At 40.5% G+C, this 16,715-nt stretch overlaps 1 protein-coding gene across 1 annotated transcript in view; it reads right to left on the reverse strand.

The window, feature by feature from the left end:
* pemt (phosphatidylethanolamine N-methyltransferase) overlaps positions 1-16,470 on the reverse strand; it is a 42,589-nt gene extending 26,119 nt beyond the window's left edge. Inside the window, exons 1-2 of the mRNA XM_063892463.1 lie at positions 16,210-16,470; positions 13,867-13,974 (exon numbers count right to left, since the gene is read on the reverse strand). Of these exons, the coding sequence (XP_063748533.1) occupies positions 13,867-13,974; positions 16,210-16,311 (210 nt within the window). The 5' untranslated portion in view covers positions 16,312-16,470. The remainder of the gene's footprint in view (positions 1-13,866; positions 13,975-16,209) is intronic.
* Positions 16,471-16,715: the final 245 nt, after the last annotated feature.

A 16,715-nucleotide genomic window follows, 5' to 3' on the forward strand; every position in this document is an offset into this window, starting at 1 on the left:
CTGACAGCAAATCTGATATCTGGAGTTTGAATTGGTTTTATTGACATAGTTTGCAATGCCTATGAGAGTGAACAATGGGTGGGTACATCTGAGGTCATAGCGCCCTTCCAATCAGTCTAATTGAGTCCAATGAACAACAGCAGCATGGAGGGTTTGATGAATGAAACAAACTAAATGTTCTTTACAAAAGTCATGAATATATATCTGAATGTATCTGACTGACTGAACTCAATCCACGTGATCAGTAATGATTATGTTTAATGACTGAGATCAGCTACTGTTGTCTTCCTGGAACCTTCAGTCATTTGAGGTGAAGGAGCATTCGAGCAGACACGTAATGCTCCTTTTTAGATTCACAATTTCATTTTGGTTGCAGCTCATGTTTACAGTAAATGCTTTAATGTCCAAAAATCCCATTATATTCCTTAGACTGTCTGCCTGCATTTACCTTTATTCCTCTCGGTCTGAAACAATCTGATCAAACTGTCTTTCCGGTCTTCAGCAGGGGAACCAATAACCCCTAATTCTTGCGGTTTTCGCTAAACTCTGCATTCATTTTGATCTCAACTACACACTCGTTAATTTGTGTGACACCAAATCACACCATAAGCATTAAGGGGAATGGCCAGCGTTCTTGCTCCAAACCACCCTCCTTTTGAGCTCAGACTTCATTTAGATCACAAGTCCATGAAGAGCACTGGATACAGCGTCTGGATGGGTCCGCGTCCATCAGCCTCACACTGGGAATTAAAAAAAAGAATACCAGGATCTTTTACATCCATTGCAAGACAGATGTAGACACCTGCTAAAGCACACAACACGGCTTGGTTCCTGCTACAGTAGGAAGTACAGGTTTCCATGCATAAACAGACCCAGAAGCAAGAATCCTCACTGGTATTTTATCGCTGAGAATGAATCCATAATTCTCAATACTAGAAACACCTCAACAATGCTAACCTTTCTGGCAAGAAAACTTTAAACCCTTCATGTTTTTTCCAACGAACGACTATGGTTTATCAATCTATGGTTCTTCTTCTATCTTAAATGGATATATTTCACTGTACTCGCATCGGGATGTCTGTTAAACTATTTATGTCTTTTTCTTTTCATGATACACATTTTGTATGTTGTGTTGTTGGAGGAGCATTGGACCTTTATTGACAACACTCTGCTGAAGCTGTACGACAACAAAGCCTGTGAATGTTTTTTATATCACAGCAGCAAACAAGGAGAGTGGAAGGAGCAGGAGCAATCATACGATCACAGATTATAGCTGAACTTTTTCCAAAGCAGCTTCAGTTGTTACAGAACAACAGCTGCTGCAGAGGACAGCATAATCTAGTCCCTTGTTCCCAAAGATGTAGGTCACTGGGCAGCAGACCCGATGACTGGAACCGACTGCATATGCAGGGAGAAGATCGGGTGATGTTTAAAATGCTGCAGAGAGGTGCGTCCATTTGTTCGGTTCAGTCTGACCTCTGCTTTCAGGGCACAGTGAGAGGGGAAGTCATGTTTGTGCAGCTTCTAATAAAAGTGGTGGAGACAAGAAATAGTCATTAGGATGTCTGATTACAAATAAAGCATAGAAAAATACACAATTTGGTCGACAGTTTTTTGTCTTTCAAAGTAAAATGTGAATAGAATGGATGTCTTTCTTTATGAACCCTCACTAAAAGTTATAGGTGGTCAAGTCAAGAGCCTTTTGGGGTGTTTCCCTTTGCTGTAGTGGGTTATAAAGGTTTCTGTGCATGTAAATGGTCTGCAAAGGCTAAATTCCCACTATGAAATACAGCAACTCAAATATACCCAAAAACAGATGACAATGTCTTACTGTCTGCTGTAGTACCTAAATGACGTTGAGCACCATCAGAGTGTCAGGTCAAGACAGTCTGTGAGGGAGAGAGTGATTCCTTCTGGGAACGTCACCGCATAAAGGAACATTTCCTCCAAATTTCGGCTTATACCCAGAGCCCAGGTATTTGCATTGGGACTGAATAAGTCGTCAATATTCATACGCGTTTGTCTGAACCAAATAAAGTCTCAATTACTTAAGAAACACAGTACATCTGCAGACATTCAGAAACATCAATCAGTTCTGAACACTTCACAACGACAGTGTCATTTGAGGTCTGAACTACAGCCACAGGTATACAGAAAGCACACACACACACACACACACACACACACACACACACACACACACACACACACACACACAAAGTCTGCTGACGTCGTCTCGCTAATAACTATTCTGAAGATAACTTCCATTAAGTTTGCATTCTGCCACAAAGACTTTGTGCGTAAAGCTTGTGAGTCAGACCATCAAAATATTGTGAACATATTTTGATGAAATGTTGAATCTCATTCTGCTAAAAACTGCAACTGAAGCGCAGGAAATGAAGGGTTTCATCACAACAACAGATCTGCATTCATCTTTTAGGGTAATGTAAAAATGTCAGAAGAGGACGTATCCCGAGACCCCCTCGAAAGTCATTTGCTGAATCTTTTGTGTGCAAATTCACACCAAACTCTAGGCAGAAAGAGCAATTCAAGTTAAAAACAAACAAAAACATCGTTCTCTATTTATTTAGTAAGTCTGTTATTCAGTACAAATACTTGATAGCAATTAATCGACTTGATTTCCATATTTTACTAAAAATGTTGTTTTTTAAATAAACCTTTAAGGGATAATCTTTCAAGTCTTTAATATATATATATATATATATCAGTATGTAGCGTCTCTACTTTAAAGAGTCCTCTCCTGCTGATGTTCAGGTGTATATCAGTATGTAGAGTCTCTACTTTAAAGAGTCCTCTCCTGCTGATGTTCAGGTGTATATCAGTATGTAGAGTCTCTACTTTAAAGAGTCCTCTCCTGCTGATGTTCAGGTGTATATCAGTATGTAGAGTCTCTACTTTAAAGAGTCCTCTCCTGCTGATGTTCAGGTGTATATCAGTATGTAGAGTCTCTACTTTAAAGAGTCCTCTCCTGCTGATGTTCAGGTGTATATCAGTATGTAGAGTCTCTACTTTAAAGAGTCCTCTCCTGCTGATGTTCAGGTGTATATCAGTATGTAGCGTCTCTACTTTAAAGAGTCCTCTCCTGCTGATGTTCAGGTGTATATCAGTATGTAGTGTCTCTACTTTAAAGAGTCCTCTCCTGCTGATGTTCAGGTGTATATCAGTATGTAGAGTCTCTACTTTAAAGAGTCCTCTCCTGCTGATGTTCAGGTGTATATCAGTATGTAGTGTCTCTACTTTAAAGAGTCCTCTCCTGCTGATGTTCAGGTGTATATCAGTATGTAGAGTCTCTACTTTAAAGAGTCCTCTCCTGCTGATGTTCAGGTGTATATCAGTATGTAGTGTCTCTACTTTAAAGAGTCCTCTCCTGCTGATGTTCAGGTGTATATCAGTATGTAGAGTCTCTACTTTAAAGAGTCCTCTCCTGCTGATGTTTAGGTGTATATCAGTATGTAGTGTCTCTACTTTAAAGAGTCCTCTCCTGTTGATGTTTAGGTGTATATCAGTATGTAGTGTCTCTACTTTAAAGAGTCCTCTCCTGCTGATGTTCAGGTGTATATCAGTATGTAGTGTCTCTACTTTAAAGAGTCCTCTCCTGCTGATGTTCAGGTGTATATCAGTATGTAGAGTCTCTACTTTAAAGAGTCCTCTCCTGCTGATGTTCAGGTGTATATCAGTATGTAGTGTCTCTACTTTAAAGAGTCCTCTCCTGCTGATGTTCAGGTGTATATCAGTATGTAGAGTCTCTTTATGTTTCTCATACTTTCTGTGATGCAGCACCTCTTTTCACCCTCTGTCTGAAACCAGAGCCCAGTCTGCTCTGATTGGTTAGTTGGCCGGCTCTGTTGTGATTGGACTAGCGCTTAGAGATGTCCCGCCCCTTCGTCCGGTACAATGTGTGATTTTAGCCTTTGCAGACCATTTAAATGTCCTTTTTAGGGGATTTTCCATTTCCTGAAGTGTGTTCTAGTGTGTTTTTGTGCATGTAAAGGGTATGCAAAGGCTTGAATCAGGCAGTATGAGAAAAATAAAGACCCTTCTGAATATTAAAGACCTGTGAACTATCACAGCAGAGGCACAAAATAACTATTCACATCTCAAATCTTGAAATGTCATTTTATACCTTTTTTAAATGATTGTTATTCTCTTGCCTCTTTTTAAAAATGACTGTTTTTCATTGTATTTAATGAGTTTCTGTTGCACTTTATCTTAATGCATTTAAGGTTGTTTTCAATGTAAAGCCCTTTTATTGTATACCATATCTCAATCCAATGTGAGCTTCTTTTATTTGTATTCTCTTTGCCTTTTCATGACAAGATATATATTTATCATGTTATATAACGTGTTTGGTTGCACTATATCTTAAAGCTTTTACTGTGTTTCTTACTCTTCTGAAGCACTTTGAAAGGCCTTGTGCTGAATGCGTAAACTGGCCTCACCTTGCCCTGACAGCGCTGGCTCCATGTACGGACGCTTTTGTGTTAAACCAGCGTCTCATCTGCGGACAGATCTGAATTTCACGGGGTGTTCATGTTGGTTTATGTAATGCAGATTGTAGGGCTTGGAAATATAAAAAGGCCTTTATGCTGTATAGGATGTTACTTAACATCACGGCCTGGTTAGGGTCAATAATCGACAAAAAGTATCTTACTGCAGGTCAGGAAGGACTGCAAAATGAATCTGCATTCAATCAGATGTGAAATATAGACTAGTGCAATATCCAATTAGCAATTAGAGGAATATTTGACATATTGTTGCAAGATAAAATACTTTGTTAAGTACTCAATTTCTTCCACTCCACTACTGCTGGACTGGAGCGTGTTTTATTATTTATTTGAAGGTCAGCATCATTCTGTGTGCACATTTTATTATCTCTAGTTGCACAGCTAGCTCCCACAGCCTGCTATCTGCAGCGTGGCGGGCCGGGGCTTGATACAAAACTAAAAACACCAGAGAGTCAGAGCGACCCGATCTAATCTCATTAACGTGGCAGCAGATTTGACCCTGGAGGAGTTCGAGATATGTGCAGAGGCTGGACCAGGGAAACCTGAGAGGCGAGAATTAAATCTGAATGATGCATCATCTCAAACAACCGTGGAAATTCCCACTAGAAGCAACATTTTTTTTGGGCCACAGCACTCTCACCTGAGTGATTTTAGATGGAAGGAAGGACTTTGCAGAGTGCAGTGAAATGCAGACTTTCTGTGCACGTAAATGGTTAATGGCTCAAATCTTTCCTACCAGATAATAAACCACTTATGGTAGCATGGCCTCGCAGTGCTACTAGGGGTCATAAACTTCACAAAGTACCTTTATGATCAGACAGCGCCTGAGGCAGCTTCTTTTTGTCAGTGAAGCATTTGGCACGCTGCTTTTGCATTCCTGAGCGCCTCAGGTTAATGCATGAGTTGGAAAACAATGAAACCCAGAGCATCCAAGCATCCAAGATCATCATCTTTTTCCCAGTCGTCTAATTGGATGAACTGAAGGCGTTCTGACCTGGATATCTGACCTATATGACTTCATTGGAACAGTTTTTAGGAACTACAAGGTAGTGCACAGTTCATGGTTGGTGTGGAGCTAACATTAGCACTCGTTGGTTAACAAAGTAAGCTGCTATTCTTTTAAATCATCCGAGAAATTCCACAAAAAAAAGGAGTCTCACATTTTCAACCTGCAAAAAAGTGCTCTGTCTGATCGAGCCTTTCAGAGGCAGGAGCAGCGAAGACATTATTTCTTTTAAATGTGTTATGTGTAACTGAAAAGTAAAACCCCTGTCCTAGTTTTAGCTAATGGGTCACTGTCTAAAAACAATACAGTATATGGTACAAGAGTTTGGTCACATGCCAAGTTTTCATAAGAAAAGACGAGGCTGTCATTTTTGCAAAACCCTTTTGAGTCCTGCAGAATGAGTCCAGCTATTACCAGCTGAGATTCAAAGCAATGCATTCCTCTGCAAAGAGATCTTTTTAAAGATTTGGTTCCTGATAAACGTATCACAAGGTGGTCATGCAGAACACAACTTTTACAGGAAGTTTAAAACTGAAATCTGTTTCCCCATCCACAGTCGACGCAATCTAACAAACAGTGTGATTAAACAAAACAATGGGCATTATTGGTATAAAAACAGCAAAAGACTAAATGATATGCAGTCATCATGAATGCTTTTAGTTAAACGTGCCTTTCACTCAACTGTGTCTGAGATTTTACCCTCTGCAGACCATTTACATGCACACAAACAAAAGAACACTCAGAGGTAAACACACTGAGGATATTGGATACCTGGCTAAAAAAAAGACACAGGGGATTGGAAGGAGCGTCAAACAGGAACCAAGCTTCAGAAAAATACCCCAGTGTGAATCACTGTGAACTAATATTGGTGGTGAGAGCAGCAGAAAGAAAACAGCAGGGAGCGAAGAAGGTGAGAAAGAGCTGAGAGGATGATGAAGAGCCGAGAAGAAATGGTGCACTGGAACATGACTCAGGACATCAGTTCCAAATATACTTTGAAACACTTGTATGAGCCACATTTATTTTAAACCTGGGTGTTGGGGCTAAAGAAAGACTACATGTGACAGCCAATCCTGTCCCACTCCAGACAATGCAAGAGCCAGTAAGTAGAGTGTTTGTTCAATGGCAACCAAGACAAGATTGTACTGACATATATCAGCTGTGGGCTAGCTTACATGGAAGTAGATGCATAACATGTTTAATTTTGTGCATTGTTTGACTTGGAAAAAGTAAAAGGAGACAGTGGAGAGTCCGAGACGCTTCAGTGTTTGATAGGAAAATCAAAAAGAGCAGAAAAAAAAACAGAACCAGTACGAAGTAACACAGCAATATGCTACTGCTTAGTATGATCAAGAAGCAGGCGTCAGGTTTTTCCTTTCAGATTGCGTTATGTCCAACTGACTTTATTGGAGGAGCTGTACGGAGGCTGAGACTAAAGACTGCAAGGAGAGGAACGGCAAAAAATACTACACATTTCAGATTCAAACAGTCATAATCAAGATATTTAGGAACAGTTCTACCAAGTAAACACGCTGATATAGCACAAACATCAAATATAAGGTACACGTACTGTAGTGTTCTTAATACACTGTTATCTATAATACCTTACTCCAGAATCCATACATTCCTTTAGTAGAAAGGATATTCCCTTTCGAATCAGCACGTCAGAGCGTACCATTTCTACGTACCATTGCAAACAACAGTGACAGTTGAAGCCAGATGACTCATTTGATTTTTATGGTCAATGAAATAGATTATGGGTTGCATTAATAGATAAGGGTGTCATCAGTGTACAGTTCGATCGAGCAGCAAGTTCCTGTGCCGAAAAATGAAGCGAGTAAAGGAGAAAAAAACAACTGCAGTTCCCCAAATGGCCACAGGGTTAAAATGACCAACAGGGTTAAGGTTAGTGTATTTGTGTAGCACATCTTAAGACACAAAGGCAAGGCAAAGTGCTTTCCATAGGCTTTAACACTTAACAATTAAAAACCAAACAAACAGAACATACCATTCATTACAGAATGGTTGCAGAAACAAGTGCATAGGTGCAACGATAAGGCATGGTTATAGGATCCCAGGGTTGGGGCGGACCTCTGATTTGTTTTTTCTGCACAATGAATCCAAATGGTATCGAAAGAGCAAAAGGACGAGAGCGACGTTCAACTTGCGGTAAGCTAAATATTTGGTAAGGGCTAAATATGGAAAAACAAAAAGGTCCCAGCAGACGAACCATCTTTTATAATCAAAACAAAACTAGATTTAAACAAAGCCCTGATATCGATCCCCCTTTGACTTACATCAAAGCCATTTTCACTCAGAAGACAGGAAAAGCTTTCTGCACGACATCAATCACCTCGGCTAACGATCACCGCCGCTCAGTGGGAGGCGGTTACATCATCACACACACCTGATGACTCTCCCCCCAGCAATCAGGGCTCAGGGTAAAAGCATCAGAGAGTAATGAGAGGCGGCTGACAGACAGACAGACAGACAGACAGACAGACAGACAGACAGACAGACAGACGACCAGACGACCAGACAGACCAGACAGACAGACAGACAGACAGACAGACAGACAGACAGACAGACAGACAGACAGTCTCTTTGACAGTGAAGCCTGCACTTTACAGAGGCTTTTAGCAACTCAAATCAGTGGATGAGTCACTACTTAAGCCACGCACGCACGTACACGCACACACACACACACACACACACACACACACACACACACACACACACACACACACACACACACACACACACACACACACACACACACACACACACACACACACACACACACACACACACACACACACACACACACACACACACACACACACACACACACACACACACACACACACACACACACACACACACACACACACACACGTAGTCCATGGTGTGATTAGGTGTTGCATAAGTCTGCAGGGATTGTAGGAAGTCGTGGATATAACAAAAACTGGCTTGCAACTGGGCCCAGCTCCAAACCAGCTTTGGTTGAAAGGGGGCAACTGAGCCAAAACATCAACGGCAAAGAATATCACTGATCTGACGCCTCAGTACCAAAGAATAAGGACTTTACATCTATAGATGTTCTGAGGAGTGGCTCTTGGGATTCATCGCAGCATTTGGTATTAACCTTAGGCATGGCTCAAACCAGCAGGACTCATTTGAGTGTGTGCTCAATTCAAGACAAAATGCTAAGTATGCTGGGGGCCTGTACATCCCGATCAAGGCCTCGCTGTGTCTGCCTTAGAAGGAACACGGCGTTCAGGGCTAATGCAAAGTAGACCTCCATTATTAGAGAGCAGCCGCTGAGTCCCTTGCTCTGCTGAACGAAAATGTAGCGTTAAAAGCCCTTAAGTGGGATTATTATACAGGGAGAGATGTCCTTTCAACCAGGAAAATGACTGGTTCCAGCTGGTTTTTTCCAGAGGTCAGCAAAGCGTTCACCTGCATGTTACGTTCAGGTCGAGACTCGATGTGTATGTGGAGCATTTTGTACTAAGAGAAAAACTAAATGAAAACCTTTAGATTTCTTTCCACCATGTCTTCTAATCTTCTGTAAACTCTATCACTTCTACGGTTCTTCTCAGCCTCTGGTGCAGTGGCAGTTCTAGCCCAATATTACTCGGGGGGGGGGCACAATAAACACGGGTTAAGAAAGACAAACATCTTATAAAGTAATTGCGTAAAATAAACACAAAATACAGTAATTGGTATTTGTTTCAGTAACTTTAGTTTTGCCAGGGGGGTCCCAGGTCAGCATTACGGGGGCACTGGCCCCTGTTGCCCACCCCCTCTAGAACCGCCCCTGCTCCCCTCTTGCCCCCTCTTTTGTCCCTAAAATGCGATGTTAGAGTATTCGGCGTAACTCCAAATGCGGCACACAACACACTCAATTGGAAGGTGAGTGTGCGTGCCGTCTGAACTGGTCTGGACTTTCTGAAGGAATTATGTTCCACAAAGACCCTTTTTTCACGACTAAGAACAGCCGATGCAAACGGCACGATCGAAAATGCAATGTCGTTGATGGAAAAAGACTAAAAGGCGGGATGAAAAATAAAAACGTCTTCATTTGGGTCACTGTCAACCTCCTCTTTCCCCTTGTTCTGTCACTCTTGCTCGCCAACACACACATCTTGCCCTGCAGCGCTCAGTGTGTTCCTCTGTCTCAGTCCTCATTCCTGATAATGGTGCAACTGTAACACAGAGAGACTGGGAGGTGGATTACTTCTGCATGTCGGGCTGTGGAGGTTGTCTCTTACAATGGGCCTGGTTGGTTGAGACTAACCCTAACATTAGTCACTAAAGCTAATGAAAGCTGAACACTGGCGCACCAGCAATGAGTCATAAGAACATAAGGAACTGCTAACCCAGTATAAATGCATGCCTCTTGAAAGAGCTGCATGTACCACCATCTAATCTCTGGGTCATTTCATTCTGCTGAGCCTCTTCAGATCAGACTCTTCATGTCAGAGCGTGTGCAGCTTCCCGGTCAGATCAACCATCAGTTATTTATTACAATAGACCTCAGTGACAGGGCGGGGTGCTCCTCAGCGTGCGACCGTTACAGAGGAAAGTTTCTACCTTTCGGATATTACCTGAAAAGGGTCACAGCTGTCCTCCTTCAATGACTCAAAGAGTAGGAAGCATTAAAGATGTCTGAATGCATGTAGATATGGAATTTCAAAATAAAAGCGCTGTCTTAATAATACGAAACCTAATCGCCGAAATGCAGGAAATCACAAACAGATTCTGATAGAAACAAAACCCCAAAGGTTTGCTAATGTTGATGTGTCTGCTGAAGTGTATTTCTACTTAATAAGGTAGATAGTGTTTGGAGGTTTTTCTGCTGCCTCAAGTAACAAAAACAGTTGTTGGTAATTGTGGTTATTTTATCTTAACCTCCCTCCACCTTCAGCTGCAGTAATTGGAAAAAGTTCAACTTCTCATTTTGATTGAAAAATACATTCAATTATGATAGTGTGAGTTTATATTTGGATCTGTAGTAAGAAAGCATCCTTTCATAAGTATACAGCTGCACCATACTTCATCCAAAATGTATTTCAACACATAATTACACTTTAACAAATACCTGCGATTAGAATACTGCACTATAGTCCACATCCAAGGGCAGCCTTAGCCACAACTATGCTCATATAGAAAGTGTGATCTCTCAATTAACAAAGAGAATATTAAACATTTACAGAACATAGTCCAACATTTAAAGTACGTATATAAAGATTTGGGACGTTGACCCAAACAGAGCTAAAAGGAAAACACAAATTAGAAAGCCCCCCAAAAAAAACTATGAAGTTACAGCCCTTGGGCGACGTGATTGTTTTATGCATGTAAGAACATTCTAGACTTTCCGAACAAGCACAAGATAACCCTTCAGCGCAATCAGCAGCACAGCACATGCAGCATGTGGTTCACCGTCAAACAGGGCGACAGAGTAACAAAAGCGGGTGAGGAACCTGCTTCACTTTCATCAATATGTCATTGCCTTAAATGCACACCTGCTTTGAATCGTGTGTGCAGACACAAAGGTGCAAGTTTGCGGACAAAGTAAATACATTTCTTCTGAAAATCCCACGTTTCAAAGCCTGTCACATGTCACAGACGTGATTTCAAATATCGATTCTTTGTGTTTCTTTCTCCACGAGCGATTGTGGTTTAAAAAAAGTAACCACGCTCAAACAGATCAAATGAAAAGATCTTTTATCCCTGTTGGTTCAACAAGTCCTAATGATGTTTGCCTGAAGGAGCCCCATTACAGCCATTATCTTCCAGTATAACGCACAACAAGGGTGATTTGTGATCATGTGCAGGTCCAAAAGACCCTCAGTGGCTTTCCTTTATGCTAGAAAATGACAACCTTGACATGAAATACGTGAAACTGTTTGAGTAGGGTAACGAGTTGCAACAGCAGTGAATAAAAACAGCAAATTTGAGGAATTTTACTTTAAAAATGATCGTATTCTTTGAACTGATGAAGGTTTTGTGTTACTGTTCAAGTCTGTTCACCTTTCTCTTTTTCATAAACTAGTCTTTAAACACTGCCAGCGCCATTATTGTGTTCCCTTTAGTGTTTACTTCCTGTCTGTCTTCTTCTGCTGTTCCCTTTAGTGTTCACTTCCTGTCTGTCTTCTTCTGCTGTTCCCTTTAGTGTTTACTTCCTGTCTGTCTTCTTCTGCTGTTCCCTTTAGTGTTTACTTCCTGTCTGTCTTCTTTTGCCGTTTCCTTTAGTGTTCACTTCCTGTCTGTCTTCTTCTGCTGTTCCCTTTAGTGTTTACTTCCTGTCTGTCTTCTTCTGCTGTTCCCTTTAGTGTTTACTTCCTGTCTGTCTTCTTCTGCTCTTCCCTTTAGTGTTCACTTCCTGTCTGTCTTCTTCTGCTGTTCCCTTTAGTGTTCACTTCCTGTCTGTCTTCTTCTGCTGTTCCCTTTAGTGTTCACTTCCTGTCTGTCTTCTTCTGCTGTTCCCTTTAGTGTTTACTTCCTGTCTGTCTTCTTCTGCTGTTCCCTTTAGTGTTTACTTCCTGTCTGTCTTCTTTTGTTGTTCCCTTTAGTGTTCACTTCCTGTCTGTCTTCTTCTGCTGTTCCCTTTAGTGTTTACTTCCTGTCTGTCTTCTTCTGCTGTTCCCTTTAGTGTTTACTTCCTGTCTGTCTTCTTCTGCTGTTCCCTTTAGTGTTCACTTCCTGTCTGTCTTCTTCTGCTGTTCCCTTTAGTGTTCACTTCCTGTCTGTCTTCTTCTGTTGTTCCCTTTAGTGTTTACTTCCTGTCTGTCTTCTTCTGCTGTTCCCTTTAGTGTTTACTTAGTATTCCACACTGTTTTCTGAGGGAGAAATATAATGTTTGCTGTCCACAGCTGACATTAAATTGACCCAACTTCTTTCTGTGTATTGGTATGACTGCCCTTTAACCCCTTAGCAACGGTCTGTTCTTCTTAGCAACGGACTGTTAGCAAGAATTAACAACCTCCGGAGTGTCCAAGTTGACCAATCAGAACAGAGTATTCAACCAAGCAGTAGAAAATAGATGTAGATAACTAAGTAAAAGGAATTATTGCAGTAAAAGCTTAATCTCTTGTGCATTTTGTCATTTTAAATTCCTACATTCTTCGTTATGAGCAACTACATTATAATTAGTTTGACATCAAAATGCCCCATTAGGAGCGTGGGCGAGGACTCATTTTCTACTAGACTACTTTAAGTTAAGTGCAGTAAAGCTCCAAGCATATGCAGACGGTGTGCTGTCAGTGATTGTTGACGGCATGATTCACTGGCCCATCACTGAGGAAGATGTGATGTATGACTCAAGTCTCTATAGCACTTCTGCATCTCTTGAAAATCAAATCAAACATTTGATCTCAAGGCGATCGGAAAGACGATTCTTCAGATTCGCTTTGACGTTGGTTAATATCAACAAACCCAGAAAACCCACGTTATTTCCGGCCAGATGAGACGCAATATTATGTAATAGAAATATCAAGTCTATGAGATGTGAGTCGTGGTTGCCTAATCCTGATCTTAAACATTTAAGAGATAGGATATCTGATATACAACTATCTTGTCCGTCAAGTAAAACCTTCTCTGAAAGTTTTATCAGCCTCAGCGACACTAGATAGAAAGTTATGGATTGACTCACTATGACTCACATTTTCTAAGCAAGTTTTTAGATCATTTTCTTAAAGTAAAAAGGTATTTACCCTTTTTGATGATTTTGTTTGTGTGTTTTATGCACCCAACAGTAGGGCTTAGGAGCAATAGCTTAAGTCCCCTGTAGCTTTCCCTATAGTAGGAGCAGGTTCTGCAGCAAAAAGGACATGATCACTAAGTATGTTGGTTGCAGGACTTTTTTCCAGAGGTATAACATGTAAAAAGTCAGTAGTAGGGCTTCAATTCAAGTAGAAGTTTGGACCCCAAAGGATTTGCAGAAACAAAGACATGGTCCCACAGCAGATTCCCACCCATGGATTCAGTGTTCCCACCTGGCTGAGCCGTAAGCACCACCGAATTCCCTTTATGAGTTAATGAACACAAACACGCGTCAGTGTAACGATCAGAATCACAAGCACCCACAGTGGGTAGAAAAGGGTTAAGACACACATGGCACCATTAACAATTCAAGCCATATAACTATGCTTTAGAGAAATGGTTGTATTAAAATCCAATCAGGAGAATAGTTTTGGGAAAATGAAAGACTTCATGATTTCCACGTCTTGGTTTGACCGTTTTTTTTAGTTAGCTCACCTAGATTACACAAGGATACCAGACGATGTGCCTGGGTTGTTCAGAAGCTACAACATGTACAGTATGTCTCACCACATTCCAGAAGAGTGGGTTAAAGATGATGGCGATCACGGCGATGCAAAAGCTGGAGTCACGAAAGTTGATGTGCTTCAGGACTTCTTTCATAAGCGTCACGTCCATCTGAAAGAAACCAAACACAAAAACTTCACTGATAGAAGGATGTGTGTTTGCCTTTCATAGCTGGTTATAAAAGCATCTTAGGTGACCTGTACAGCGAAGGAAATACTAAGTCAGGTTTTTCTGTTGAAATAGAGCGCAATATCTAACAGCTTCTGAGAAAATCTCAAGATAATGTGAATTAATGTGTGTTTTCCATCCAAAGCTGTTCAAGGTTACCATTAAAACCATTGACAAAAAAGATGCCAAAGGAAGGACAACCGTGGACACCATTTATTGTTTGACCTGTAAGATTCTTTTTGATCATCTAAGCTATATTCCAACTTCAAAAGCTGGACGTTAAATAACATTATCTCTGCTCTTGTTCTTCACTGCAGTGTTGTGCTGTGTACTCAGAAGTGGACTTTCATACAATGTTTTCATTGTGAGCGAATTGAAAGAACAGATGACCTACTTTTTTTTTAAATGGACCCTTGCAAATTGGCCTACAATTGTACTTTAATGACTGATAAGATGTGGAGCAGCACAGAGTGATGTTTCTTCTGTGTCTACACTGGAGTGCTTACTGTATGCCCTGTGATGCAAGAGAAGAAGAGCACACAAGTATGTGTTATAGGTCAACGGCTTCAATTATGTTCGGATGCTTTTATACCAACAAGGAAAATACAGCAGATTTCATACAATTTTAAAAAGGCACGTTTCGTACAAACTGTTTGTGCATCAGCAACGTAAGTAGTAGTCCTCTTTGTGTACATTCATGAAGTATTATCAGACATACAGGCTGTATCCCTGCATCAAGGGGTAGTAATAACTACTTCTGTGTATTTATGTATAAAGTTGTAGGAGTTGTATTAGTTACTTATCCTCAGTCAGTGTATAGACCAAGCACCAACACAGAAACTATAAACTGTACTGCTGTGGAGCCACCTAAATGTTTAAATGTATGTTATATTCAGAAGACTTTCACTACTTTATGTGCAGATAATAGAGGCTTTTCTGTTTGGAATCATTATCTGTGCTTTCTTCAACTCAATTGACAAAAGATACAGTAATTAACGTGCATTAAAACAGTAATCCCCCAAAAGAGTGTTGGTTCTATGAGATAAAATGCATCGTTTGTCAAACTTGCCCATCATAAAGAGTAGTCTGTCCGACGTCAAGTTCATGCACTGATAATATTCTAAATAAAGTGTGCATTTAGTCTGATTTTGACTTTGTTTTGGTGTTTAAATATGTTGTGCTGCTGCCATTGTCCACAGTAGCACATTGCTTTGGTCCTGTGTTGATACTGCAGCATGTTTCATTAAACCACACCCACCAATCCTCATCTACAGGAGGGAATACACTGATTACAGATAAGTACCTGAGACAAGCCCTCTCTAAAACATCTGATCCATCCCATTAAAGCCATTACATTACTGAACATTAGTGAAATTATGCCTGACAATTACCGAAGCTGGTTCGGTTTGTATAGATGGATACTTTTCTAGTCAAAGAGGGACCATTCAATGTGAGCTGCTGCAGGCCGTACAGCAAAACACCACCAGATGTAGTGACTCAAAATGAGAATTAAGAAATGTAATGCACAAAAAGGTCGGAACAATAGCCAACACACACGGGAATTTTGCAAAATAGATATTATTTCAAAATTGTAATTTCAAATAAGATTTTCAAAATATAATTTGTGTTGTTTTGATTGAATTTGCAGCAAAATGTTGCTTCAATATGATGTTTAATCAAGTTGCATTTAATCACAGCCTGCATGATTGTATTGCTTGTAGTCAACATTAGATTTATTTTTGCACCATGCATTTACAGGTACGCATGCAGAGTAAAATATATTCAATTAAAATAAAAAGAATGATACAAAATATATATTATAATAATAATATCAAATTAAATATTTGCCAAAATCAAATTTAGTTTTGGTTGTCTTTAATAGTGGTGCCATATTGTTGTTATTCTAGGTACAATTAGGCAAAATGTTGTCGGAAGTCACACAATATCTTGGTATGAATGCGAAATGTTCCCATAAATTAAATTCACTGAGCTTTCTGTTTGCAGAAAACCATGCTTTTATTTTGAAAGATCCGACTGTGCCGCCTGTTTCCTGCTGTCACGGATTCCGTTCAGTCGGTCAAACAGAGCCTTTTTCGCTGCTTGTTTAAGAGGTTAAACTGATGCATGTGAAATGAAACCATCACAAACTGCTTATTATTCAACAGCCTTTAGTTTTACCTTGGAGTAATCCACGTTGCTCAGTCCTCCGCAGCAGTCCAGCGGTACAGTGTGCTTGTTGTCCCCGGGATTGTCGTCCTGCACAGCGGCCACGTCACTCATAAACACCGGGCAAACACTGGATGACCACCAGCCCTCATCTATGGGTGTGAAAGATCACGAGAATTGCACAATGTTAGGTGCAAAGTTCTTATTTTTCGGGGAAAGAGATGGGCAGTTGCTATGGAGTAGCTACACAAGTGTTGATAACCTCTTACCCCACGCAATGCACCCTGGGAAATGTAGTTCATACAGCAGTTATAGCGGAGAGAAGCAGGTGAGCGGTGTTTCACAGAAGCTGCACATATTCTAGCCAAAGTGCTAGTGCACATTTTAATGGTTCTAGTTTACATTAGTATTTCCTTTTAATGCCACGTTAAACTTATACTACAAGTCAAAGGAAAACAAATACGATGTCTGCATGAAACATAAAAATATGATGTTTGATTTGAATTAATCCAACTAGT

Source organism: Eleginops maclovinus, chromosome 10 (genome assembly GCF_036324505.1).
Source record: "Eleginops maclovinus isolate JMC-PN-2008 ecotype Puerto Natales chromosome 10, JC_Emac_rtc_rv5, whole genome shotgun sequence".
NCBI classification, from domain to species: Eukaryota; Metazoa; Chordata; class Actinopteri; order Perciformes; family Eleginopidae; genus Eleginops; species Eleginops maclovinus.